At 61.6% G+C, this 24,642-nt stretch overlaps 3 protein-coding genes across 5 annotated transcripts; 1 reads left to right on the plus strand and 2 right to left on the minus strand.

Annotated features, from left to right (window-relative positions):
• Positions 1 to 26: 26 nt before the first annotated feature.
• Positions 27 to 5,786, minus strand: SRPX2 (sushi repeat containing protein X-linked 2). Its single transcript, XM_038122807.1, has 10 exons — positions 5,197 to 5,786; positions 3,577 to 3,660; positions 3,299 to 3,490; positions 3,016 to 3,192; positions 2,591 to 2,717; positions 2,382 to 2,503; positions 1,770 to 1,949; positions 1,508 to 1,641; positions 1,313 to 1,434; positions 27 to 999 (listed from the first exon to the last, which is right to left on the minus strand). The coding sequence occupies exons 1-10, from the start codon at positions 5,264 to 5,266 to the stop codon at positions 819 to 821; spliced, it is 1,389 nt and encodes a 462-aa protein (XP_037978735.1). The 5' UTR covers positions 5,267 to 5,786; the 3' UTR covers positions 27 to 818.
• Positions 5,787 to 7,076: 1,290 nt separating this feature from the next.
• Positions 7,077 to 13,446, plus strand: TSPAN6 (tetraspanin 6). 3 transcript variants are annotated; one of them, XM_038164842.1, is made up of 8 exons: positions 7,077 to 7,210; positions 7,309 to 7,497; positions 8,323 to 8,397; positions 8,992 to 9,090; positions 9,733 to 9,888; positions 10,540 to 10,623; positions 12,300 to 12,409; positions 12,746 to 13,446. In XM_038164842.1, exons 1-7 carry the CDS (start codon positions 7,124 to 7,126, stop codon positions 12,366 to 12,368), a joined length of 759 nt encoding a protein of 252 aa, XP_038020770.1. In that variant the 5' UTR covers positions 7,077 to 7,123; the 3' UTR covers positions 12,369 to 12,409; positions 12,746 to 13,446. The 3 variants fall into 3 exon arrangements, with proteins under 3 accessions (XP_038020770.1, XP_038020769.1, XP_038020771.1); XM_038164841.1 differs by having other exon boundaries at positions 12,300 to 12,399; XM_038164843.1 differs by lacking the exon at positions 8,323 to 8,397 and having other exon boundaries at positions 12,300 to 12,399.
• Positions 13,447 to 15,777: 2,331 nt separating this feature from the next.
• Positions 15,778 to 24,230, minus strand: TNMD (tenomodulin). Its single transcript, XM_038122770.1, has 7 exons — positions 24,094 to 24,230; positions 23,836 to 23,970; positions 20,542 to 20,682; positions 19,645 to 19,746; positions 17,732 to 17,885; positions 16,348 to 16,520; positions 15,778 to 16,130 (listed from the first exon to the last, which is right to left on the minus strand). Exons 1-7 carry the CDS (start codon positions 24,139 to 24,141, stop codon positions 15,921 to 15,923), a joined length of 963 nt encoding a protein of 320 aa, XP_037978698.1. The 5' UTR covers positions 24,142 to 24,230; the 3' UTR covers positions 15,778 to 15,920.
• Between the last annotated feature and the right edge of the window lie 412 nt (positions 24,231 to 24,642).

Genomic DNA, 24,642 nt, shown 5'->3' on the forward strand with positions numbered 1-24,642 from the left:
AGCCTTGTACCAGATTTCAGGCTGAACTGCACTCCTCGTGGACCCTCCCTTCTTCTCCCCTGGGCAAAATGCTTTTAAATGTCATTGTGGTTTTATTTCTTCCCATTCTTTTTCCTACCACCCTGTTCCAGAGTCTGCTCTCTCCTTGTCCTCTCCACCCTGTTCCCCACACACAGCCCAGCCCCAGCTGCAGCGCTGGGTGGATGGAGCTGTGTGGGGTCAGCCTGGGGGGTTGGGGATTGTGGTCTCCAGGAAACATTTGTTTCTCAGGCCTCTCAGTGACACATGTGCCAGCGCTGACTTTTTATACAAATCTATTTATTTCAACTTAATTTTCTACTGCCAAAGCAGTTCCCAGAAAGGGTTCCCCGTGGGTGGTGGGAGAGGGAGTGAGTGGCAGGGGAGAGGGCGAGCCCTTCAGGGTGGACTGCACGCTGCCTGGCTGCTCTGGGCTCTGCTGAGCGTGGGGCCATTTGCTTTTAATCAAGGCTTTCAGAGTGGGGGCATCGGGTCCAGGTCGAGCCGTGGGGAGGCTGAAGCTGCTGTAGAGGCTGTCTCCCTGCTGGCCAGCCTGCCCTCCCCGCCCTGCCGCTCTCCTCAGGCTCCCCCCTGCCCTGGGATTTGAGCAGGGGCACTCCAGTGTCTCCCAGCAGGGTCCCGGCTGGCTGCACCGTGCCCCAGCTGGACACAGCTCCCGGCCCTGGGCCGTGGGCCGCTGCTGGCACACAGCCCCCGATCCCCGGCGCTGCTCGGCACCCTGCTCCTCCCCTGCCCCGGGCGGCTAGGAAAGCAGACAGGGAGGTGTCCGCCGCCGGGGGTCACTCGCAGGGGTCCCCGCTCTGTGCCCGCCGCGCCGCCTCCCGCTCGCTCAGCAGGTAGGTGTCGATGAAGACGAAGAGCTCGTCGGGGCTGACCGGGGCGATGTAGCGCTCGCGGTCCGTGCCCGCCTTGTCCAGCAGCGCCGCGTTGAAGCGCGACCGGGTGAGGTGCAGGAAGCGCCTGCAGGCATGGGGGTCGTGCTCAGGGCTTGCGTGGAGGGCCGAGCCTGCCCGCCTCTGGCAACCACGCTCAGGGCCTCCTGGAGTGGGGGCTCCCACCGCTTCCCCGGGGCTGTGGGCTCTGGGAAGCTCTGGTGACACTGCATTCAGACCTGCAGGGGTTCCCCCCGCTGCTCGAGCCCCGCTGGTGCAGCACAGAGGGGCTGCTCATGAACCTAGCTGCAACCTCATGCTTTGCCATTGTTAGAGGCATCCCCGTTCCCTGTCGCCTTGAGCAGCCACCTGGCTGTGCGGGACAGCCCCGCCCGCCCTACCTGAGCTCCTCGATGATGCCGAGGGACAGGCGGTGCTCCCGGATGCGTCCCACCTCGTGCGGGGGCTGCCCCACCAGCTCCACGGTGGTGACGTGCCGCAGGTCCAGCCCGCAGGCGGCTTGCTGTGGAGGAGGGGGCACTGAGGGGCTGCCGGCTGTGCCGGTGGGCAGGGGGGCGGCAGGAAGCTCTGCTCACCTGCAGCATGGAGATCTGCATCTTGTAGTAGCGGTCAGAGGGGTCCGGGGCCGAGATGACCAAGAGGCGGCGTTTCTCGAGGAACTGATCCAGCAGGCTGGCGGCCGAGCTCACATCCGTGTTGATCTGCATGGCTGGGGCACCACACGAGCGCGTGGGGAGGTGCCATCGTGCCCCCGTCACCCCTGTGACCCACCGGGCAGCACCCCCCAAAGCTCTGGGCGTCGCCACGGGCGAGCCCTGCCCTGCCCGCAGCACCTACGTGCACAGAGGGGCTGGGAGCCCGTCCACTGCTGGCTCGACTGGCACACGCGCAGGGAGGTGCCCTGGCGCTCGTAGCCCCCGTCGCACAGGTACTCGCAGGTGGCACCGTAGTTGTTGCCGTCGGAGGTGCAGGAGATGTACCCGTTCTGCGGAGGCTTCAGCACGGGGCAGCGCCTCACTGCAGAGAGAGAAGCTGCTCAGGGCCGGGGCGGTGGGTGCTGCTGATGGCCAGGGTGGTGGGTGCTGCCAGCGCTGGGGCGGTGGGTGCTGCTAAAGGCCGGGGCGGTGGGTGCTGCTGAGGGCTGGGGCGGTGGGTGCTGCCAGCGCTGCTCAGGGCAAGGGCAGTGGGTGCTTCCAGGGCAGGGGCGGTGGGTGCTGCCAGCGCTGGGGCGGTAGGTGCTGCTCAGGGCAGGAGCGGTGGGTGCTGCTGAAGGCCAGGGCGGTGGGTGCTGCTCAGGGCGGTGGGGCAGTGGGTGCTGCTGAAGGCCAGGGCGGTGGGTGCTGCTCAGGGCAGGGGCAGTGGGTGCTGCTGAAGGCCAGGGCAGTGGGTGCCCGCACGGCTGCGCAGCCCGGAGCTGGGCAGAGTGAGCGGCCGCGGCAGCGCTCTCACCGTGGACGCGGATGCTGAACTTGCAGCTGGCGCGGTTGTAAGCCAGGTCGTGGGCGGTGTAGCGGATCACATGCTCTCCTTCGGGGAATTCCGAGCCGGGCTCCGGGCCCCGCAGCATCACCCTGACCCAACAGACGGGTTTCTCCATCGGCACCCCCGGCACGGCCTCCGGGCCCCGCTGGCAGTGCCCGCAGCCCCTCTGCCCTCACCTCTTGATGACTCCGTCGGCGGAGTCCCTCGCGCGGGGAGGGTCCCAGTAGACGGTGGCCGTCAGCTTGCCCGGCTCTGCCATGCGCTCCCGCGAGTCTGGACAGCGGATCTTGGGAGGCTCCAGATCTGCCCAGAGGGAGGAGAGGGATTCACGGAACCTGCGGAGGCCTTGGCTGAGATGTGAGAGCGGTGCTGAACCACCCCAGGCGGCTCGGAGCCGCCCGGACCTGCTGCGAAGCCAGCGCTGAGCGCCCCAGCCCCGGGCTGCCGCCTGCGCTTCGGGGCACCGCGGGGCCAGGCACAGGGGTCCCGAGGGAGGGAGGTGCAGGAAATGTCCGGGTTGGCGGTGGGGTGACTCCTGCAGACACCCCAGGCCCGGGTGACGATCCCCTGCGTGCCTCAGCAGCGCGGGGTGAGAATTTACCCACACAGCTCGGCTCGCTGCCGCTCCAGCGCCCATCCTCCATGCAGACGCGGCTCCGCTCGCCCTCCAGCTGGTAGCCGGGCAGGCAGGAGTAGTCACAGCGGGAATCCATCTGCACGCCCGCCGAGCACACGTAGGAGCCCCGCAGCAGCGCCGGCAGCACGTGGCACCGGATTTCTGCGATGGAGACGGCAAAGAGGGGAGGGAGGCGGCCGCCGGGTGGGCAGAGCGGCCGGGGCTGGCCGCCGTGGCAGCCTGCGGGGTGCTGGCAGGGGACACTCACGTCGGCAGTACGCCATCCCCGACCAGCGGCGGCTGGGCAGGCACTGCACGGCCCCGGGCCCCAGCAGGCGGTAGCCGCGGGCGCAGCTCAGCTCGCAGCGGGTGCCCAGGCTGCTGCGGTAGGAGCTGCCCCGCGGCGAGTAGCAAGTGGCCTCTCCGCGGTGGATGCTGAGCGTGGCGCACCACTGCGGCACTGCGGGAGAGCAGGGAGGCGACGGAGGAGTCTGCCGCGCCTCAGTTTCCCCACGAGGACACAAAGGATGGGTTGGGTGCTGTTACCTCGACGGTAATCCAGGGCCGGCTCGGGGGGCGGTTCTTCTGCGTACACCTCGTTGGTGTGGCTCTCCAGATAGTAGCCAGACCCTGGGAGGAAGGAAGAGACGAGCAGGGCAGCTCGTGGCCGCAAAACGTCCCGCAGCTGCCAGCGAGCAATCCCAGCCCTGGGCAGAGCTGTCAGGGGTTAAGCTGGGCGAACAGCGAGCCCAGTCCCCGGTGGCACGGAGTGGGCTGGCACCAGCCGCAGACTAAACAGCGGCAGCGGCAGCCGTGCTTGTGGCAGGAAACGGGCGCTGGCACCGACCCCCGGCTTCGTGCTGCCGGGAAGCCCTTCCACCCGCTCCCATGGGACCGTCACTGCCACGGGGCATGCCCAGGGAAAGAAGCAAGCTGCCCTCGCCTGCCCTTGCCCGCCCGTCCCCTCGCCCAGGAAGGGATGGCGAGCACGCTGCCCGGCCGGGGGCTGCTGGGGGTGCAGCCCCTTGCCCGTGCTCCGGGGAACGATGGAGCTGCTGGAGGGGCTCGGCCGGAGCTGCTGGCCCCTCGCCACCCGTGCTGCGCTGCGGGCCCCGCGGGTGGGCTGAGGACAGCCCCGCTCCATCCCTGCGGGCCGCCGGTGGGGAGGGGGCCGTGCAGGGAGAGCCTGACATCCTTCCCGCGGCCCCTCGGCGCCTCGGCCGGCCGCGGCATTCCCCAGCACTGAGCTCACGTTTCCGCCGCGTTTCCGCCGGCCCCCGCCAGCGCTGCCCCCTGCTCGCCGCGCTCCCTCGGCACGCCGGGGATGCTCGGCCTGGGCACCCCGCAAAGGCGGCAGCGCCTGCCCCCGCCGGGCCCTGGTCTCTGCTCCCGGCTTGGGGAAGGCGATACCGCCGGGGATATCCAGCCCGAGCAGAAGCCCCGCCGTCACGGGAGGAAACTCCATTACAAATCTTTCCAAAGTGAACTCTACCGTGGAGCCCGCCCGTTTCGCAGCGCGTTTATCCGGCTGCCCGTTCCCGCTGCCGTGGGTCCTGGGGGAGCGGGGGAGCAGGGACGGCACGGTGGGGATGGGTGACCTGGGCAACAAGGCCTTTTCTGAGGGGCTGCCGAGACTCCCGCCGGGGCCCTGGGGACAGAGCGCGCCGTGTCCCCGCGGCAGATGTGCCATTTCACGGTGATGTTCCCTTCCTCTGCCAGCGCTGCCTTTTCCTTCTCACCTGGGGCCAGCTCAGCCCCCTGCACCGGGCAGCAGCATCCCCAGGTGTGCTGGCAGCACGGCCAGGGGAGGGGATGGCAGCAGGGAAGGGGAAACCACCCCAAACAAGGCCCGTGACCCGGTCTCCCAGCCATGGGGCAGTCGGGAGCGCGGGCTCACCTCTGCGGCCGGTGGCCCCGCGGGAGCAGGCGGGGGTGTGAGGAGGACGGGCTGGTTCCCTGCTCCTCCCTGGATGCCTGCCAGCATCCCCTCCGTTCCTGCCTGTACCCACAGCTCGAGCACGGGCACCCCATTCCTCAGGCACCGATGCTCTCCCGGCACCGCCGTTCCCGGGCGCCCTCCATCCCTTCCCACCACCACGAGCCCCCAGCGGGAGCAGAACCGCGCAGGCTGCCACCCCCAGGAGCCCCCGCACACCCGGAGCTCACCTTCGTGCCACGTGGATGACACCAGCCTGGCAAGGACCAGCAGCAGGACGGGGGCTGCCTCCCGCGCCATCCCGGGCACCGGGGGGCAGCGCTGGGCAGCCGGGGGGCAGCCGGGGGTCCGTGCTGGGCAGCCCACCCTCCGTGCTGGGGCCGGGAGCAGCCGCGAGCCCTGGCGAGGATGGAGAGGAGCTGGCGGCAGGATGAAGGGCCCCCCTGTCGCCTTGTCACTGCACAGATGCCTGTCGCTCCTGCCTGGCCGCTCTGCTTCTGCTGAGCAAACTTACTTTCCCCCTTGGCTGCCCATCCCAAACATTCAAAAGCCGTGAGTCAGGCCCAAAACGATGAGATTGTAAAAAAAATAATAAATCCCAGGATCGCCCGTTTGCCGGCGCGCCTCCTGCTTCTCCGGGGCTTTAAAAAGTTGTAAGAGGCTTTCTTCTGCGAGCAGGAGAGCCGGGAGCCAGTGCGGACACGGGAGAGAGCCAAAGCCAGCCTGTGCCAGCCCTGACGGGCCCCGGGAGCGGGGGGCCTGCAGGGGCGAGCACCACAGCGCAGGAGCCCGGTCCCCTTCCCCACCTCCCGCCGGAGGGAGGGAGAGACCCCGCTGCAGACGGAAGGCTCCGAGGCCGCTGCCGAGAAAAGCGCTTCCAGCTGCGGTCCTGCTGCCGGCCCCGCGGGCACAGGGGCGCTGGGCGGGGGCAGGAGGGCAGCAGCGGGCACTGGGGCGGCAGGGCAGGGCAGGGAGGGAGGGATGGGCTGGCACGGCCCGGCGGGAGCGCTCGCGGGGGACTGCTGCTCTCCCAGAGGGTTAATTATGGGGCGGCCAGGCTGAGAGCGCTAATTAATGACACGCTGTCCCGGGCAGGGAGGGCAGCCGGGAGGGGCTGCTGCTGCCGCAGCCCCCGCAGCCCCCCGCGGCCCGGGGACACCCCCGGACAGCCCCGGGAGGGCTCAGCCCGCGGAGGGCAGGAAGCCCGGCGTGCTGGCCGTGCCGTGTGCCGGGGCGCGGGGTGGCTGGACAGCTGGACACCTGGACAGCTGGACACGGGGTGGGGCACGGCAGGGCTGCAGCAGGAGAGCAGGGATGGCTCTGGTTGGCACCGCGCAGGAGGTGGCACCGGGGAGGCAGGAAATGATGGCGTGGGTCGGGCAAGGGGTGGCACAGCGTGGCACGGGGCAGGCGGGAGGTGGCAGCGGGTGGCGCCAAGCAGGTGGGAGGTGGCATGAGGCAAGCGGGGGGTGACACGGGCAGGCGGTGGCACGGGGGAGGCACTGGGTGGCACTGCAGAGAGGGTGGCACGGGCTAAGCAGGGAGTGGCACTGGACAGGAGGTAGCGGGGACAGGTACGGGGCGGCACGGGCCAGGCAGCAGATGATACCGGACAGGTCGTGACAGGGGACAGGCAGGAGGTGACACCAGACAAGGGGGTGTCACGGGACAGGGGTGTCACAGGACAGGGAGTGACAGGGGACAGGGGATCCCAGGACAGGGGTTGTCCTAGGACAAGAAGTGGCCCTGGCAGGGGTGTCACAGGACAGGGGTGTCACAGGGGACAGGGGTGACCGGGGCCAGGGGGTGACAGGGGAAAGGGGTGACAGGGGTGTCAGAGGGGGTGACAGGGGTGACATGGGACATGGGTGGCCGGGGACAGGGGGTGACAGGGAGTGACAGGGGTGTCACAGGACAGGGGTGACAGGGGGTGACAGGGGACAGGAGTGTCACAGGACAGGGGTGCCAGGGGACAGGGGGTGCCGGGGTGCCAGGGGGTGACAGGGGCGCCCTCTGCGGGAGGAGGGGGGAAGAGCACGGTGCCGGCCGCTCGCTCGGCCATTTCCGTGAGCGCTCGGGCCCCTCCGGCGGGGGGCGTGTCGGGGGCGTGTCGGGCGGGCCGGCCCCGCCCAGCGGCGGCAGCTCGCCCTGGCGGCCATGGCGTCCCCGTCGCGGCGGCTGCAGACCAAGCCGGTGATCACCTGCCTCAAGAGCGTCCTGCTCACCTACACCTTCGTCTTCTGGGTGAGCGCCCGCCCTTTCCCCCGCCGCGCGCCGCGGCCGCGCCGCCCTGTCGCGATAGTCGCGAGCCAGCCGGCGCGGCTTTCCCCTCTCCCCACCAGGTGTCGGGCATTGTGCTGCTGGCCGTGGGCATCTGGGGCAGGGTGAGCCTGGCCGTCTACTTCTCCCTGTTGGACGAGAAAGCCACCAATGTCCCGTTCGTGCTGGTGGGCGCTGGCACCGTCGTTGTCCTCCTGGGCACCTTCGGCTGCTTCGCCACCTGCCGCGGCAGCACCTGGATGCTCAAGCTGGTGGGTGGCCTGGGACAGGGCGGGATGGAGCCCCATCCTCTCCTGATCCATCTCCTGATCCATCCTGGAACACCCCATCCTATTCCTGTCTGGTCCCATCCCTACCCTACCCTGTCCCACCCTGTCCTACCCCATCCTCTCCTCCTCCTGTCCCATCCCACCCTCTCCTCCTGTCCCATCCCACCCTGTCCTACCCCATCCCATCCATCCTCTCCTGTCCCATCCCACCCTGTCCTACCCCATCCTCTCCTCCTGTCCCATCCCACCCTGTCCTACCCCATCCCATCCGTCCCCTCCTGTCCCATCCCACCCTGTCCTACCCCATCCCAGCCGTCCCCTCCTGTCCCATCCCACCCTGTCCTACCCCATCCCATCCGTCCCCTCCTGTCCCATCCCACCCTGTCCTACCCCATCCCAGCCGTCCCCTCCTGTCCCATCCCACCCTGTCCTACCCCATCCCATCCGTCCCCTCCTGTCCCATCCCACCCTGTCCTACCCCATCCCATCCGTCCCCTCCTGTCCCATCCCACCCTGTCCTACCCCATCCCATCCGTCCCCTCCTGTCCCATCCCACCCTGTCCTACCCCATCCCATCCTCTCCTCCTGTCCCATCCCACCCTGTCCTACCCCATCCCATCCTCTCCTCCTGTCCCATCCCACCCTGTCCTAGCCCATCTCATCTGTCCCCTCCTGTCCCATCCCACCCTGTCCTACCCCATGCCATCCTCTCCTCCTGTCCCATCCCACCCTGTCCTACCCCATCCCATCCTCTCCTCCTACCCCATCCCACCCTGTCCTAGCCCATCCCATCCTTTCTGCCTGCAGTATGCCATGCTCCTGTCCCTCATCTTCCTCATCGTCCTGGTGGCTGCCATCGTGGGGTTCGTCTTCAGGCACGAGGTGAGTCTGGGTGGCCTCTGCCTCTCCCAGTGCTGCAGAGTGAGTTTGAGGCTGCTTTTACCCCGGGGCAGGCGCAGATGTCACCGGGGGACAGAGGGGCTGCTCGGGAGCAGTGCTCGGTTTAGCAAAGATGGGGTTAAACCAGCACAAAGAGCAGCTCGGTCCCTGTCAGGACCCAGAAGGAGCAGCCTGGGTGCGGGGCCAGTCCAGCACAGCACATTGTCCCTCGATCAGAACAGGCAGAGTAGCCCTGGACTGTAATTTCTGGCTTTGGTCTATCTTCTGCAATAATTTCAGTAATTAAAGCTCCTGGGAGGGTTTCTGTGCCTGCTTGGGAGGGAGCTGGCACGGCTCTCGTCCTTGTTATTACAGGCAGCATCCCTGCTGCCACGGTGCATCCAGCCCGCCCTTTAATACAGCCCCTAATTGCCTGCTGCCTGGGAATGCCTCTGGCCACGGCCGGAGCCACCTCTGCGAGTCACCTGTGCCGAGTCACCTGTGCCGAGTCACCTGTGCCGTCCCCGAGCGGTGACCAGCGCGGGATGGGCTCTGCAGGGCAGGAGGGACGGCGCCACTGACCCCTCTCTCTGGCAGATAAAGACAAGCTTCGAGAGTAACCTGGGCCTGGCCTTGAAGGACTACAACGTGACTGCAGATCAGCACAGCGAGGCCGTGGACACCATCCAGAGAACGGTGAGAGCCCCGGGCTGGCAGCTGGGCAGGGTGAGAGCCCAGCTGGGCAGGGTGAGAGCCCAGGTGGGCATGGGTGAGAGCCCAGGTGGGAGTGGGTGAGAGCCCAGATGGGCATGGGTGAGAGCCCCAGGTGGGGATGGGTGAGAGCCCCTGGTGGACATGGGTGAGAGCCCAGGTGGGGATGGATGAGAGCCCAGGTGGGCATGGGTGAGAGCCCCTGGTGGGGATGGCTGAGAGCCCAGGTGGGAGTGGGTGAGAGCCCAGATGGGCATGGGTGAGAGCCCAGGTGGGGATGGGTGAGAGCCCAGGTGGGGATGGCTGAGAGCCCAGATGGGCATGGGTGAGATGCCCCAGGTGGGGATGGGTGAGAGCCCCAGGTGGGCATGGGTGAGATGCCCCAGGTGGGGATGGGTGAGAGCCCCAGGTGGGGATGGGTGAGAGCCCCGGGCTGGCAGCAGCTGGGAATGCTGCCCTGACCCAGGGTATCCCCTGTGTCCTCTGTGGCACCAGCATCCCCTCAGAGGCTTTGGAATTTGGCAGATGCTGGATGAGATGGGGGAGCCATGGCAGTGGTGGCGGGACCAGGGGTCAGGGTCAGTTCCCTGGTGTGACCAGGCTCCCCACATGTGCTTCCCACTGCAGCTGCACTGCTGCGGGGTGCAGAACTATTCAGACTGGGAGAGGACTGAGTACTTCAGCCAGAAGGGCATCCCCCAGAGCTGCTGCAAGAACCAGAACGACTGCTCGGAGGAGGATCTGAAGGACCCAAACAAGGCCCAGCTGAAAGTGTTTGTGGATGTAAGTTAAGCTCAGAAGAAGCTGCCTGCTGGTCCTAGAGGTGGGCTGGGCAGGGATGGGTGTGTGCAGGAGGGCTAGTCTGTCCTTGGCAGGTTGGGAAGGAGAGCTGCCCTGTCGATGCTGATGTTCAGTGGCCCAGGGGCTCCCCTGGAGTGGGTAAGGGTATGGAATCCTCCCTTCTGTCTGAGGTTCCCTCGCTCCTTCCTTCAAGATCAGGGCCCAGCCAGACCCAAGCGCTGCCTTTGGGGATGTGTGTTTTGAAGAACAGGTGAGTAAGGAGGCAGCTTGGCAGTAAAGTTTGTTTCGGCAGTGCTGACATCTCCCTTGGGTGCAAAGTCCTGACCCGGTGGTGAGGGCGTGTGACCTCATCCACAGGGATGGTTGAGGGATGCAGGGTTCCTCTGGTGAGTCACCTGGCTGAAGCTGGGAGCAGCCCAAGGGCAGTGCTCCAGTGCTCCCTTTGATAAGGCATCTGGGCTGGGAGACTGGAAATGGCTTCGCGGGGGTCTCCAGGAGGGGCCAGCCAGGACCCCCCTGCTGCCTGCACAGGAGCATCTTCCCCTGGAGCTCCGGGTGCTTTGGGGAGGAGCTGGCCTGTACTCCTGGGGTGGAAAGCACTGGATCCACGCGCTTGCTTCGCTTCCTCTGCAGGGTTGTTTTTTCCTGGTAACGTCAACAATGGAGTCCAAGATGAGCGTCGTGGCCGGAATCTCCTTTGGCATCGCGTGTTTCCAGGTGAGTCTCCCTTGTCTGGCTCGGGAGGGGGCAGGGTGAAGCCAGCGTGTCTCCTGAGGTGTTCCATTCCAGTGCAAAGTCTGGCGAGTACAAAAGGCACGGTTGGTTTCGGGGAGGAGCAGCTACTCCGTGGATTCCCTTGGGTTCAGCCTGAGTGCCGTGCAGGCCCTGGTCTCTTACACCCAGGGCTGGAGCCCCGGCTCTGTTTCCTTGAGCCCGGGTTTATGTGGGGAGATCTCCTCTCTGAAACAACAGACCCCGAGACAAAACAAACGGAGACGGACAAACGCTCTATGCCTGCTGTTGGCAGGGGCCACATCTTTCCCTTCCTTTCCCTCCCCGCCCACAGGGCTGTCAGGAGGGTGTTTGGCACGGCTCCTGCGTGGTGGGCTCACCGTGAGCGCCGGTGTGCCACCATTGTGCTGGTGGCCGACCACCCTACCCTGCCCTGTGTCCTGTCCCCCCACCTCTCCTTCACCCCGCTGTGCAGGGCGCTTCCTGCAGCAGCAGCAGCAGCAGCGTGCTGGCCAGCCCCAGCTCCAGCAGCTTCATCCCAGCAGGAAACGGGAGGCCCCTGCCCCCAGCACGCCACGCTGGGCTCTCCCGAGGTGCCGAGGGCTTTCCGATGGCTGCAGGATGTGCGGCTGGCCCTGCTCCAGCTGCACCGTGCGAGCTTGCTGGGCTCTGGGGCTGAGCCCAGCCCTGGTGTGGAGGGGCTCAGCCTCTGCCTCCCCTTGACCCGGCGCCCAGAGGCTGCGGTGTGAGCGTCACGGAGCTGCTGGCCGGGACTGCGGGCTGGGGAGCAGGAACCTGCTGAGATACTCAGCTCTCTGAGCTTGTCACTGGGTGTTTTCTGTAACAGGGGGACTGAACCGGGGAGAGGTGGGAGCCTGCAGCTGCTGGTACCGAGTGCTTTGGGAGAGACCTGCTCCGCTGTGCCGCTGCTCGCCCCGCTCCTCCCCGCCTGGGCTGGGCTGGGCTGGGCTGGGCTGGACTCACTGAGATGGGGCTGATACACGAGTGGTGAGCTGCACACGCACTCCCAGCTGCAGCCTTATCTCAGCCGATGGCAGGCTTGGGAATTGTAACCAGTTCCTGGCTTTTATTGCCCCTTCCACAAGCGTGGCTGGGTCACGCCTGTGACGGGGACCCGTTGTGCTGATGTGCCTCTAACTTGGCTTCTGGAGGTCAGAGTCATGCAGGATCTGGCCCTGGAGTCTGCACAGTGGCTGGGAGGCTGTGCTGTGATAACGGGGCACGTTGTGATAGCAGTACCTTGCTGATGTGAGGACAGCAGCCTTGCTTCCCGAGTGTCCTTGCAGCAGGGAGGGGTGCTGCCATTCTCCAGTGGCTGTGTAATTGGCTGTGACACTCCTGGTACCTGTGTAATCTCTGCAATTACCATAAAACTGTCAATGCTTCATCAAGCAACTTGTAACAGGATGGGACCTGGAGCATCTCTTGCGAGGAGCTTGTTTAGGTGGTGCTGCCAGCATCCTGTGCTTCAGCCACTTTCAGTGATTCTGAAGCAGGGTGCAGCAGCAGCCCTTGTTGTGGTTTGTAAACCCCACTGCGCTTCCTTGGATTTCATAAAACCCTGGATCAATTTTTCTCCTGGAAACACCTCTCCCTGGTTTTGGCTCTGACACGTGGGGTTTGTTTTTTCTCTTTTTCAGTTGATTGGCATCGTTCTGTCCTGCTGCCTGTCCCGGTACATCACCAACAATCAGTATGAGATGGTGTAGCTGGCCCCCAGCTCTCTGTGCCTGTGCCTGGGTATGTCTGGGTATGTCTGTAAGCCTGGTGGGCTGCCTCTGCCCCCCTGGCTGCTGCTGGTCACCCGTGGGGTGGGGGTACCACATGGCGGGGGTTTAGGGTTAGAGGGCACCTGCAAGACCAGGTCTGCCGTGTCATTTTGCCCCGTGTCATTTTTCATTCTTGCCCTGTGTCATTTTGCCCCGTGTCGTTTTGCCCCGTGTCATTTTTCATGTTTGCCCCGTGTCATTTTTCATTCTTGCCCCGTGTCATTTTTCATTCTTGCCCCGTGTCATTTTGCCCCGTGTCGTTTCAGCCTGTGTATAAACCCCTCCTGTGTGCTGACTCTCTGCTGTGTGCCTTGCAGGGAATGGCTGGGGAGGATGCCTCCACCTCCACTTCTCCTCGGGATGCCACGCTGTGAAATCTTGCTTTGAACTGACTGATCTTCTTCTCAAGTAGCTCATAGGAAGGAGTGCAGCAGCTGTCCTGGTGCACTCAGGGACTCGTCCTGACGCCACTCTGCTGTGCCACTGCCTGGGATAGTAAATAATTGCTGTGGCTGTGGCGGCTGCAGCCCCGGCTCTTGCCCCAAGTGCCACACTGTGCTGCCCTGCCTGTGCTGGTGTTCAGCACAGCTCCTGGGTGTTCCAGTGCTCATCTTCAGTGCCTCCACTGGGAAAGAGATGCCTCCCCTTGCCTCGGGCAGCCCCTTGACATCCCCTCACTGCAGACTCAGTTGTTCTTGAGACAGGGCTGTTAAAACACAGTCCTGCCTGCCTGAAGCCTTGGCTCAGCCAGGTTGTTGCCAAGCTGTCTCCTCCCTCCCCTGGGTTTTATATACTTTTTTATAGTCGTACTTCTTTCAGTAGGGGCTGTAGTGGTTCTTTGTAAGCTGTAGTGAGGTTTGGTGATGTAGCTCCTGGTGCCTTTACCTTGGTGGGTGTCCTTGCACCGATTCAGCTGGGACCTGACTGTCAGTGTTATATGCTGCTTCAACTCATTTTATGTCTTGAGTAGAATTCTTTTTGTCCTCAGACACAATAAATATTAAGATATTTTACTCTATGAAACCTCCTCGACTTTTCTTTTCATGTCCTGGAAATTCCTGTGCTTGAGGAGCAGCAAGTCCCCCCGGGGCTGATGTGCTCACTCGGGGCCAGCCAGGAACCTCTGGCCACGGCAGCTTGCATTCCCCCACCGTGCCCTGGTGCACTTCTGCTTGCACATAGCTTCTGTAATTGAATTTTCTTCATAACAGTGGTTGTGTAACAGTGCTGGAGCACCCCAGCCCAGGAGCGGGGTGGGTAACTTCAGCCCAGTGTGGGCCATCCTTGGCCTGCTGGCAGCTGGCTTGGAGCAAAGGGCAGGGCAGTGCCAGACCCCAGCTGCTCCCCAGGACAAGCAATGGGGATTTAAGCTTTTAAAGTCATTTGTTACTGCTCATTTTTGGGCTGTTTTGCCAGCAAGCCGCTGCCTTTGTGAGCCTGGTGCTGCAGTGGAGCACCCCTTTGCCAGGCTTGGGGGCTTTTGGGTCTCAGGCACCGAACTCAAACGAGCTGTGTCTGGCTGGAGGGAAACGCCCAAACGCTGGTGTTGCATTTAGCCCAGGTGAGTAAATCAGACTTTGTCAGCTCCTGGCTGGCTGAGAGCCTGCTGGGAGAGCCTGGGACGGTGAGGCTGAATGTGCCAGAGCACGGGAGAAGGGCTGGAGGCTGGCTGAGGGCAGTGGAGGGAGGGAGGGATGGATGGATGGAGACAGGGCAGGGACACGTGAGAAGCAGGAGGGGATTTGGATAAACCCATCATCATCTCAAATCCATGCAGAGGGAAGGACCCTGCCCTGCTCTGGGCCCCTGCAGGCAGATTCCTTCCTGGGGCATCCAGTGGATGCCAGCTGAATGGGGATGGCTCTGGCAGAGGCTGGCATGGGGAGCCTGGAGGTTTCCAAGCAGCTGCAGGAAAACCAGCATGGGTTGTGGAGGCTTGTGCAAGCCTGCTCATCCCCTCGGGCAGCACAAGCACTGCAGCCATCAGAGGGTGTGGATCTTACCTGGTGAAATAGCACCGGTGTAGAGAACTCACTTTAATTTGGAGAGATGTTCTGGAGGTACAGGCATGTGCTGGTGGAGGTGCCAGGCAGACTTGGGACACCAGTGTCCTGGCAGAGGCATTGGGTGCACCTTGGTCACCTGCCTGGACACCCTGAGCAGGGACAGGAGCGTTGCTGGCTGGCCCCAGGGCTCTGGCTGCTGGCAGCAGCTGTGGCTGGGTGGGTTTCACACATCCCCCGGCTGCGTTTGCACTCCCCTCTCAGCGGGATAAATGTCTCAAGGGACTTGTCAGGAGGGCTTGGTGTCCCCAAGGCTGGTTAGTGTCCCTTGGGATGCCATGTGGGGAGCTCCCAGTGTTTTAACCACTTTGTCAGTGCAGCTGTGAACAGAGGGGAAGGAGCTGTCCTCAGAACGAGCTCACATCCCACGAGAGCTGCAGGGATGTGAGGGGGGTCTGGGATGTGAGGTGCCACACCTGGCACCTGCCTCTGTTCCCTGCTCTGCCTGTCCATTCCAGCCTTGGCAGTGTGCTCCCCTGGTGACACTCAGGGCTTTGCCTGGTGACACCTGCGGGATGTCAGAGCTCCTCAGCAGCAGCTGGCTCCCTGGGATGAAATCTGAGACCTGCCTTTGGCACGAGCCCGAGGTCATGGGCAGAAGAAGTGTGCCCAGGGCTGCACGGGGGCTTTGGTGTAAGCCTGCAGCCCTGTGGCAGGCTCTGTCCTGCTCAGGGCAGCTGCAGTGCTCAGGACTGACTTCTTCCCTCCTGCAGCTCAGGCTTCACCCGTTTGTTGGTGACAGGGCTGGGGACAGCTGGTGGCACCTGGGGTCCCCCACAGGAGGGGACTCCCTGTGACTTTGGCTTCTCAGCTCCTCGGTGAGCTCCTTGTGCCAGCTCCTTGTGCCTGAGCTGCAACAGCTCCCGAGGGGACTGGTGGCACCCCTGAGCTGCCAGCAGCTCCAGAGGGGACTGGTGGCACCCCTGAGCTGCCAGCAGCTCCAGAGGGGACTGGTGGCACCCCTGAGCAGCCAGCAGCTCCCGAGGGGACTGGTGGCACCCCTGAACTGCCAGCAGCTCCAGAGGGGACTGGTGGCACCCCTGAGTTGCCAGGAGCTCCAGAAAGGACTGGTGGCACCCCTGAGCTGCCAGCAGCTGAGCTGGACACGTGGGAGCACGCTGGACCAGCTCAGGCCGTGCTGAGCAGCAGCAGCAGCAGCAGCAGGGCCCTGCCCACGCCGCACGCCCCACCTGAGCTGTGGATGCTCCTGTCGAGGCAGCCCCGCAGCTGGATCACTTCGCAGCCCCATTTAGCACCAGCCCGAGATGAAACCACTTCCCATCCTGTTTGCAATCGCTCATACAAGACGTTTATTGTCCGGCTCTCGCTGCTGGTGCCGCGGCCGGCGGGGCGCAGGCTCGCCGGGCAGGGCAGCACCGCTGTCCCCGTGTCACCAGCCCGCTGCGGGCTGGCAGCGGGCACGGCCGGGCTACACCCTGCCCAGCATCCGCGCGATCCACCAGTTGCAGGGCATGATGATGCGGCAGATGACCCTGCCGCCCTGGTAGCAGTACGGGTAGGGGTGGTAGCCCAGCAGCGGCTCGCAGACCCGCCGGCAGTAGCGGTTGGCACGGCGGCACTGGGCGCAGCAGTAGCCTCGCTCGTCCCACAGAGGGTGGAACTCCAGCCCGTTCTCCGACTGCCGGCAAGAGACGGAGTCAGAGGGGGCTGCGTGGCCGAGGCAGCCGGGAGCGGGCACGGGACAGCCTGGCAGGGCACTCTGGGCACCCAGGGGAGGAGCAGGGCATCCCGGGGACATGCAGACACCCCGAGGGCATGCGCAGGGATCCCAAGGAGCCCAGCCGGGGCACCCCTGGCCACGGCCAAGATATCCCAGGGTGGATCCCCTCACTCACGTAGTCGTTGACGGGCAGGTCCTCCTCGGTGAGCTGCCGTGCCCGACGCTTGGGCCCTGCCTGCGTGCCCTCCTCCAGCTCGTGTTGGCTCCCCCCCTCCAACCAGCTCTGGCTGTCTGCCAGCACCTCAGGCTCTTCTTCTTCTGCCCCTTCAAGGTTGGCCAGCTCAGGAGCTACAGGGAGAGTCCAAATGCTGCTGTCAATAACCACGGAACAGGGGGACAAATGCAGCAGCAAGAATCAATGTCTCTACCAGAATTTGGTGCCGGGGTACACGAAAAGCCCAGCGGACACCAGTGCTCCATTGCCTCCTGCTGGCACCCAGCCTGGGGCAGGGCTGGGGGACATAATGGCCCGCTCCATCCCCGTGCCCATGGGTGGGTGTTGTTGGCATCTCCTGCACGGATGGGGCTGTGGGTGTGCAGAAGCACATCCTCCTGCTGGGCTCTGCTGCTGGGGGGTGGATTTGTAGGGCCCCATCAGATTAACGTGATCTGGGGCAGCTCATGGCCAGCTTCAGCTCTCTTAGCTTAGGAAAGAACCACAGCAGCAGTAATTTCCTTTACTAGGCAAGGTGCCAGACAGCCTTGGGACACTGCTGTCCTGGCAAAGGCTTTGGATGCACCTTGGTCACCCAGCTGGACTCACGGACCCAGGACATGCTGCAGGTGGGTCTAGGAGCAGGGACAAGGAAGCAGAAAGGGGACAGCAGTCGGGGACTCCAGCCTCCCTCTGCACTGGGGAGCTGTGGTGCCCACCTGCCCTCTGCAGCACCGGCGAGCTGGCCAGTACTGTGAGCGATGCCGTGTGCCTCTGTGGCTGCAGAGCAGAGGGAGTCTGCTCAGCAGGGATTTTTAAACTGGCTCATTCGGCTGGAAGTGGGTTAGAGAGAGCGGGTAATTACACCAGCACATCTCAGAGGCCACAACCTCTGCGAGGGCTGTGTAGTGAGCAGCTGGAGGTGGCAACCCCGCCGTGTGATTTAGATGCAGATGTCTGCTCACACTCTGATGTTCATGTGGTGACGAGAATTTAGGCGTCCCAGTTTCCAGCAGCGCTGCTTTCTTTGCAGGTACAAGGGATTACTTTTTTTTTTCCCCCTTGTTATGAGGAGGGAGGCCACTCTGCAAAGTGCAGGGCGGCGGGGAGCTGGCAGAAACAAGTGCTTTGTAGAGAGAATCTTCAGCCCCTGCTATTACATTGGCCATGGTCTCCTGTGGTCGTGGGGAACACGGTGTTCATGTCTGAGATGTACAACGAGGCTGTGAAAGTGGGTTCCCACCATGTCACAGAGGGCACGTGGCAGGGGGCCACAGGTGTGTGGCAGGGCTGTTCCCAGTGAGAGGGCTCATGAGCCCCTTGGGGAGGGGATGGCTCCTTGTACCTGCTATTGGCGTGGGGTGGATCCAGAAGATGGTCACATTTTTGCAGATGTCAAAAATTTTGGAGCTCTTCAGGAATTCCTTGTTCTGAATGGGCTTTTCCCCAGGCACCCAGACCACAGATTGCTCAAAGTAGGTGGTGGTGATTTCTTGTCCCTGGAAGAAGAGCAAGACATTACCTGGCGTGGTGAGACACCCTGTTCCCAGCACTGGCTGCTTCTCCTCCCCTTGGCCTAGAGGCACCTCTGCCCTCCCAGAGAGCAGCTGGACTTGGCTCGTGGTGCTCATGGGATGCACACGCAATACCCCGACAGCCCTCACCCCCCTTCTCTCTCCTCTTAGTTCATCACCCCAGACCCTTTTCCTGCACAGTCCCCACTATCTGGAAGAGCCTTCTGGAGCCCCCCCAGTCATTTAAAGCACAAGATTAAACCACCTCTGCTCTAGTTTGCTCCTCGGATTTAATTCCTCTCTCCTTCTGCTACTGATTTTTTGATCGAACACTTTAATTTACTCCTCACAGAAATTCTTTGCACGGCTGTGTTCTGTAATTTATACCACATGTCTCTGCCGTTGCATTAGTCCATGGTGTGTTTTGGCAGGCACTTAGGGAGGGAGATATATAAAGATTATGGGATGGGTCTGCGCTGAGCTCCCTGCCAAGGCAACGTTGTCTGTGTTGGTAGTGGTAGCCCACAGAGCAAGCTGGCAAAAAGTGTTTTTCTCTCCAGAAGGCATCAAGAGCTGTATATCTCTTTTACAGAGTTTTTCCTTACGGCTTTGGGAAGTCATAGGAAGGAGCCAACACAACCTGACCCAGTCTGGGTCATTTTTGGAGTCTCTGGTGGAAGCTGCAGGGTCGGGGAGGTGCTGCCTGCAGGACCTGGCAGCGTGCAGGCTCCAAGAAGACATGACTGGAGCTTAAATCTACATTTATCTCACCGGGTTTTACATTTCAGCTCTCTACCCGGGGCAATGTTCTGCTAAAGCCTGGGAAGTTATATCCCTTTTACGACGGTAGCTGAAAAGATCTATTAGCTTCTTAGGGCATAATCAAAGAATCGGTGTCTGGGAATTTGGGTCATGATTCAGGGAAATGTTTCTGCCCACGCTTCATTTCAAACACGTGTCCTGCTGGCGTTTTATCTGCAGCAGCTTCCCTGGGGGGGTTCAGTCTGCTAACACCCGTCCTCTTGCAAATGGGGAGGCAGGAAGGCTGTGCCACCGCCAGGGCCTGGGGACGGGGACAAAGGATCACTGCTGTCACGGGACTGAGCTGTCACTGCAGGTCACCCTGGCAGGGAGGGGTTCAGCCATGGACTCCACACTTCTTTCCGTGCAGCAGGCAAGGCGTGAGGCTCCTTGCAGCAGGATGCAGGGCAGTTAAACGGGTGCAGGGAGCAGTCAGGCACATCAGTGGGACAGAGGTCCATGCAGGACGAGGAAGTGGCCCCAGCCTGGTGCTTCCCACCTCTCGGGTCTGCATGCCAAGAGTTTTCTCAATTTGCATTTCTTAAATGTGGCTGCTCTTTTAAATCCCTTATTTCTGCCTCGTTCTGTTTGAAAACATGAGGCTCAAATCTTGGAGAAAACAATTTGATTGACTTTTTGGTGCCTGCTAATCCTGAGCTGCCTTACGACCTTTTGACTACAACAGGATTATTGTTCTTGATCTCTGGTATTGTGCTGAGAGGCTTTTGTCTGTTGCTTTCTAATCCCGTCTCTTTTCCCTTGTTTTCATAAGCAATCCTCTGAAATAAGATCAGTTTATGAAGCGATCACAACTCATTATTTCTTTCTTGCAGCATCTCTGGGAAGGCTGGAGCAGATGGGAAGGCGGCAGGAATGGCAGCCCCATGCCAGGGAGAGGAGTGCACTTCACAGGGCAGAGGGGAGCCCTGCTCTGTTCACCTACCTCAAGCTCAGGGATCTTGGCCTCTGTCGTCTCAGGCAGGACTTTAGTCTGAGTTTTGATGAAACACTTTTGAAGTCCCACGAAGAAGATGCCGGTTATTCCCTACAGGATCAAAGCAAACACCCAAAAAGCAGTCAGGGCACAGAGTAGGATGAATAACCCATTGGAGGCAGGGTACAGCAGGAGGAGGAAGGTTCACTCACATTTTTCCTGTTGCTATTTTCGTGCCAGTTCCGTTCAGCAGCGGTGCTAAGACGTACTAACAGGTTCTCATAAGGGATATTGCATTTTATGGTTTGGGAGAACTGGGCTTTTAACAAATATTTTAAGGCAGGTAGTCATAAAATTTTACTCTGCTCCTCTTCTCCTGATAACTATCATGAGCTCTCATTATAATTAATAAAAATATGCAGAATAGCATCTGACCGTTATGGTTATATGAACATTCAGCCCCCAGTTCCTGCCAGGTTATTAGCTCAAAATTTTGCCATATGTCACTGCACAGGGTATTTCCCTACAAATTTTAATTAGGTTTCATAGAGAGCCTTCTTCAGTGTCATGAGGTTTTAATGCTCTCCAGACAGACAAATGCACTGGGCTCAGATAGACTGATGATCATTGCATTCCTTTGCAAGGGTAAATCCAATAACTAGCTCTGGCTTCTAAGATGTATTTCACTGGAACTGAACCATGCCACTATTAAATACAGGTGGAAACTCGTGGAGATAGCACATCTCCCTTCCTTTGAGAGCATCCCCAGCGTGTCTGGGTCTTGCTCTCCCTGATGCAGGAATAAATAGTCCTGGGACTTGCTCCAGGGACTTCACAGGGTCCTGCAGGGTGCCATCAGGCCTGCTGCAGGACTGCAGGGCCTCAGGGACAAGCTGCCACACTCACGTTTTTGAAGTCATGGATCTCCAGGATCTCCTCACTGCCGTTCCCGCTGCTGAAGGTCTCTGTCCTGGCCAGTGGGTCAATCTCCATCACAATCTTCTTCTTCTCACCGTTGCTGAAGAACGTGTGCTCCATGTCATAAACCTGGGAGGCCAGAGTCACACAGGGCTCAGCTCAGCACCCCTCTGGTTTCACAGGCTGTCCAGTGGGTGGACAGGCCGTGCTGGGTGTGTGACCACCACTGCTGGGGACCCTGCCACAGGTCTGGCTGCTCCCTCACAGCCCAGCTCTGAGCCAGAGCAATCACCGGGACAGCGCGAGGGGAGGCAGCTCGTGGGCAGGAGCCTGGGCTGGAAAGGGCAGGCTGCAGCCAGGACAAGGAGCAACGTGTGTCAAGCCTGGGACGTGTGTCAAACCTGGGAGAAGATGCTCCTCACACACCCGCAGCAGGAGCTTCGCCCAGCTCAGCCTTTGCTGGTGCTTTCTGTGGCATGAGCCTGGTTACAGCCCAGGCTGGACTGAAGTCCCGAATCCACAGGAGCTTTATTCTCCCTTCTCCCTGGTCTGCTTGTTGCACACTGCATCCCTGGCTGGTTTGCTCCATCTCGGTGTCCCCGGCTCACCTGCTCCACCGTGTCCTCCCCAGCTTACTCGCTCCATCTCTGTGCCTTTTCCCTGAAAGGCAGAGGTAAGAGCCTCTCTCTGCCTGGAGGAGATCAAGGATTGCCTGCGGATCAAAGACCTCCTCGAGGGCTGCTGCAGAGCTCCGGGGCGTTAGCAGCCGGCTTCCCGGCGGCGCTGATCCCCGGGGAGCGGCGCTGGCAGCAGCGCTCTCCCGCTCGCCGGCGCTCGCCGCACTCCGGCAGCCCTCGGTCCCTGCGGATGCCCGACCCTTACAGGATGAGGAGCGGCAGATGCTGTTTGAAGCACAAAAACCATCCTGCTGGCGCGGCGAGAGCCGCCGGGCCCTGGGGAGCCTCGTCTCCCAGATCGAGCGGGGCTGCGCGGAAATAAAAAGGTTTGTGCAAATCCCCTGAGCCCGCGGGGCAGGGAGCAGAGATGGAGACACAGCGATGGGAGAGCCTTGTTCATCCCAGGGCATGGCCGTGAACCAGGGCAGGAGCCTGCTGGCCCCACTGGTGAGGGGCAGGAGCTGTGCCCTTGGTGCCAGCCCAAACCCCCTTTCACAGTCCCCTGGCTCCTGCACATCCCTCCCCTCGGGGGTTCAAAGCCTCCCAGCAGTGCTCCCAGCGCTGGTATCCCCTGTTTGGCACCCAGCTGGGCGCAGAACTGCCTGTGCAGACGGGAACTGATGGGAACATTCACCCCTGCTCAAAGGTCAGAGGAGTGCTGTGCGCCTTGGCAGCCACGGGCATCTCCTGTTGGTCTGCAGGAAGACTTTGTGAAGATTTACAGCTCTCCATGGATTTCATGGTGTGGTAAAACAGTCTGAAGCCTAAGATGGGTGGAAGGCCACTGGTTTTGACAGACAAAATGCACACAGTGCCATAAATCATTTCAAGGAGGGCAGCATCCCGGGTGGCACCTTACCTTCAAGTGCCTGTCCATTTACAAAGAACGACTTTGGCCAGCACAGCAGCCAGCTAACCCACTTGGGCTTTGCCAGCTCGGTGCTGCTCAGAGAGCTACGAGATGTTTTATAGGGCTGAAAATGACACTTGCTGCTGAATGGCTGAAATATGTCCCTCTGCAAGGCAGTGATGAAGCCCTCGTTAGCTGAATCATCAGCTGTGCTGGCTGGCGAGGAGGCTGCTGCGCAGAGGGCAGAGCCGTGTCCAAGGCCACCCCTCAGAGGAACAATCTTCTTTCAAGTTTTTTTCCACTCTCCAGTTACATGAAGGAAGCTTGAAGGGTTTCATGCTCTTCAAAGAGTTTAATTCCCCTTGGCTGATATTTTTGAGCGTTACCAACTTCCAGCCCCCTCCAGCCTGTTTGTCCTGAGGACTCCTGGGCCAGCTGGAGAAGCCCCACGGCCACAGGGACGGGGCAGTGCTGGGCTCCGGGAGTGCCTGTGTGCAGCTCTGCTGCAGGAACAGCTCTGCTTTCTCATGGCCTCACACCCATCAGGCGTTGGGGAGCACTGCATGGACTCCATCCTCCACCAGTGAGGACACCAAGGGCTCTGGATGTCCTTTCTGAGGCTGTGGCATTGTGTCTGCACTGCCTGCTTGGAGAAAACCACCCCTCCAGGGGTTAACAGCCTCTTCCCCTCATGGCTGGCATGACCCCTGTTTTTCTAGGAACAGTAGAGACTTTATAATCGTCTTGGCAGGATTCTGGGGGAACATATGGCTTTTATTGTTTTTCCTTTTATTTCAGGGGGTATTTATTTCTATTTGCTGATAAGAAGATAAAGTTTCCAGCAAGCAGGGTGCTTCCTCTGCCCGGCAGGAGGGTGGCCTGGCCAGGCTGGAGCAGCTCCAGGATAGAGCAGGGAGCAGACTGGAGATGCCAGCGTGGGAAAGAGCCTTGGCTGTGCACAGGAATTTTGGAGATGTTCTTGAGAGCCAGCAAAACCCACTGGTGATGGGGTGCAAAGCGGGGCCTCCCACCAGCATGGGAATTGGAAGGAAAGGAGGATGAGGGGCAGCAGGCAGGCCGTGGGTTTCAAGGTTAAACGATTCACTGGGGTTTTGGCAGCACCGTCAGGATGCTGGGCAGCAGCGGGCAGAGACGGCTGGGGAGGCACAGCCCCGCTGCCGCCCCGACACAGCACTCACAGCAGCGCCTGGCTGCAGCTGGGAATAAAGGAGCCCAATCCAGTTAGCAGAGGCTCCTCCAGAAGCTAATCCGTCTCACCGTCCCTCACATTGCAGACACATTAAAGTAAGAAATATAATCCATGACAATCAATCACCACTGCGTCCTGGCTTTCTCTCCTCTTTATGCGGTGGCATAATGACTTTTCCACCGGCTTCTGGCAAGATAATTGAAATGAAATGGAAAATATTTTCTTACTTGTCATAAAATTTGCTGCCGGTGAAAGAAGAGAAACTTTAACTCTTCATGGCGTAGCTCCCATCCCCTGTAATTGTCAACCGGGGAAAGAGCGCGGTGACAGGGGAAAAAACCAGCCCGCATAAAGTAAAAGCTAGTTATGAATAATACAGAGATTTTTAAAAGTCCCGTGAATACCTGTGGTCTGAGAAAATGCATTTTGTGAAGTTGCCTGGGTTTTGGAGAGTCGTTAAAAGTTTCAGCGAGTCAAGGGGAGGGGGACAGCTCCGTCTGGGGAAGCAAGGCTCTGAAATGCCGGATCGAAGAGCTTTTACTTACTTTTCTGGGTGCTGGGTTCCAGAGGTATTTGACACCAAAAAATATCAGAATGAGGGAAAGGAGCAGCAGGCTGAAGAGCAGTCCGCAGAGCTGGTACCTGGGGCAGCTCCTCTTGCGCGGCTCGGCTGCTTCTCCCTGTTGGAGGAGAAAGCAGCGCTGGCCGGGCTGTGCCGAGGCTCCCGGCGGAGGACGAGCACGGTCAGCGCCCCTGGCCCCGCAGGGACGCGGGTGGCAGGGCGAGGCTGCCCGGGAACTCACGTCCAGAAAGCGGCAGTGCTCCGGGCCGCGCCGAGCCGTCCCTCCCATGGTCTCGGTGTGCGAGGAGCCAGCCCGCTCCGAGGTGGAGTCACGGAGCCTCCGGCTGCACACGCGGTGGGAAGGCAGGGCCACGGCCGCCCCCGCGGAGGGACAGCCAGCCGTCCCCAGCCGTCCCCAGCCGTCCCCACGCTGCGCGGTGGCTGTCACACGCGCCCGGGGCCACCCTTCTCCTGTGACCTCTGCGGCTGCCCCAGCTCGGGCCGATGTGACAATGGCTGGACATGCCAACACTGCTGGTGCTCCACGAGCCTGGGGACAGGGACGCTGCTGCACTGTCCTTGAGTGTGTGGGAACAGCCCGGCAGCTGCCAGTGGGGTCCCTGCGTGGCAGGGGACATGGCATGGCAGGGGACACAGCATGGCAGGGGACATGGGATGGCAGGGGTCATGGCATGGCAGGGGACACGGCATGGCAGGGGTCACAGGATGGCAGGGGACATGGGTATGGCAGGGGGACATGGGCATGGCAGGGGACACAGCATGGCAGGGG

This window comes from Motacilla alba, chromosome 4A (assembly GCF_015832195.1).
Source record: "Motacilla alba alba isolate MOTALB_02 chromosome 4A, Motacilla_alba_V1.0_pri, whole genome shotgun sequence".
Classification (NCBI taxonomy): Eukaryota; Metazoa; Chordata; class Aves; order Passeriformes; family Motacillidae; genus Motacilla; species Motacilla alba.

Bases quoted from the DNA above. Each gene is read 5' to 3' on its own strand.
- TSPAN6 (XM_038164842.1), top strand. From the start codon at position 7,124: ATGGCGTCCCCGTCGCGGCGGCTGCAGACCAAGCCGGTGATCACCTGC. The intron at 7,498-8,322 runs GTGGGTGGCCTG...TTCTGCCTGCAG, and splicing joins GCACCTGGATGCTCAAGCTG to TATGCCATGCTCCTGTCCCT. The intron at 8,398-8,991 runs GTGAGTCTGGGT...TCTCTCTGGCAG, and splicing joins GGTTCGTCTTCAGGCACGAG to ATAAAGACAAGCTTCGAGAG.
- SRPX2 (XM_038122807.1), bottom strand. From the start codon at position 5,266: ATGGCGCGGGAGGCAGCCCCCGTCCTGCTGCTGGTCCTTGCCAGGCTG. The intron at 2,718-3,015 runs GTAAATTCTCAC...CCCTCTGGGCAG, and splicing joins CAGCGAGCCGAGCTGTGTGG to ATCTGGAGCCTCCCAAGATC. The intron at 1,435-1,507 runs GTGAGCAGAGCT...CCTCCTCCACAG, and splicing joins TGCAGATCTCCATGCTGCAG to CAAGCCGCCTGCGGGCTGGA.
- TNMD (XM_038122770.1), bottom strand. From the start codon at position 24,141: ATGGGAGGGACGGCTCGGCGCGGCCCGGAGCACTGCCGCTTTCTGGAC. The intron at 20,683-23,835 runs GTAAGTAAAAGC...CTGGCCTCCCAG, and splicing joins GGAACCCAGCACCCAGAAAA to GTTTATGACATGGAGCACAC. The intron at 16,521-17,731 runs GTACAAGGAGCC...CTCTCCCTGTAG, and splicing joins CCACCCCACGCCAATAGCAG to CTCCTGAGCTGGCCAACCTT.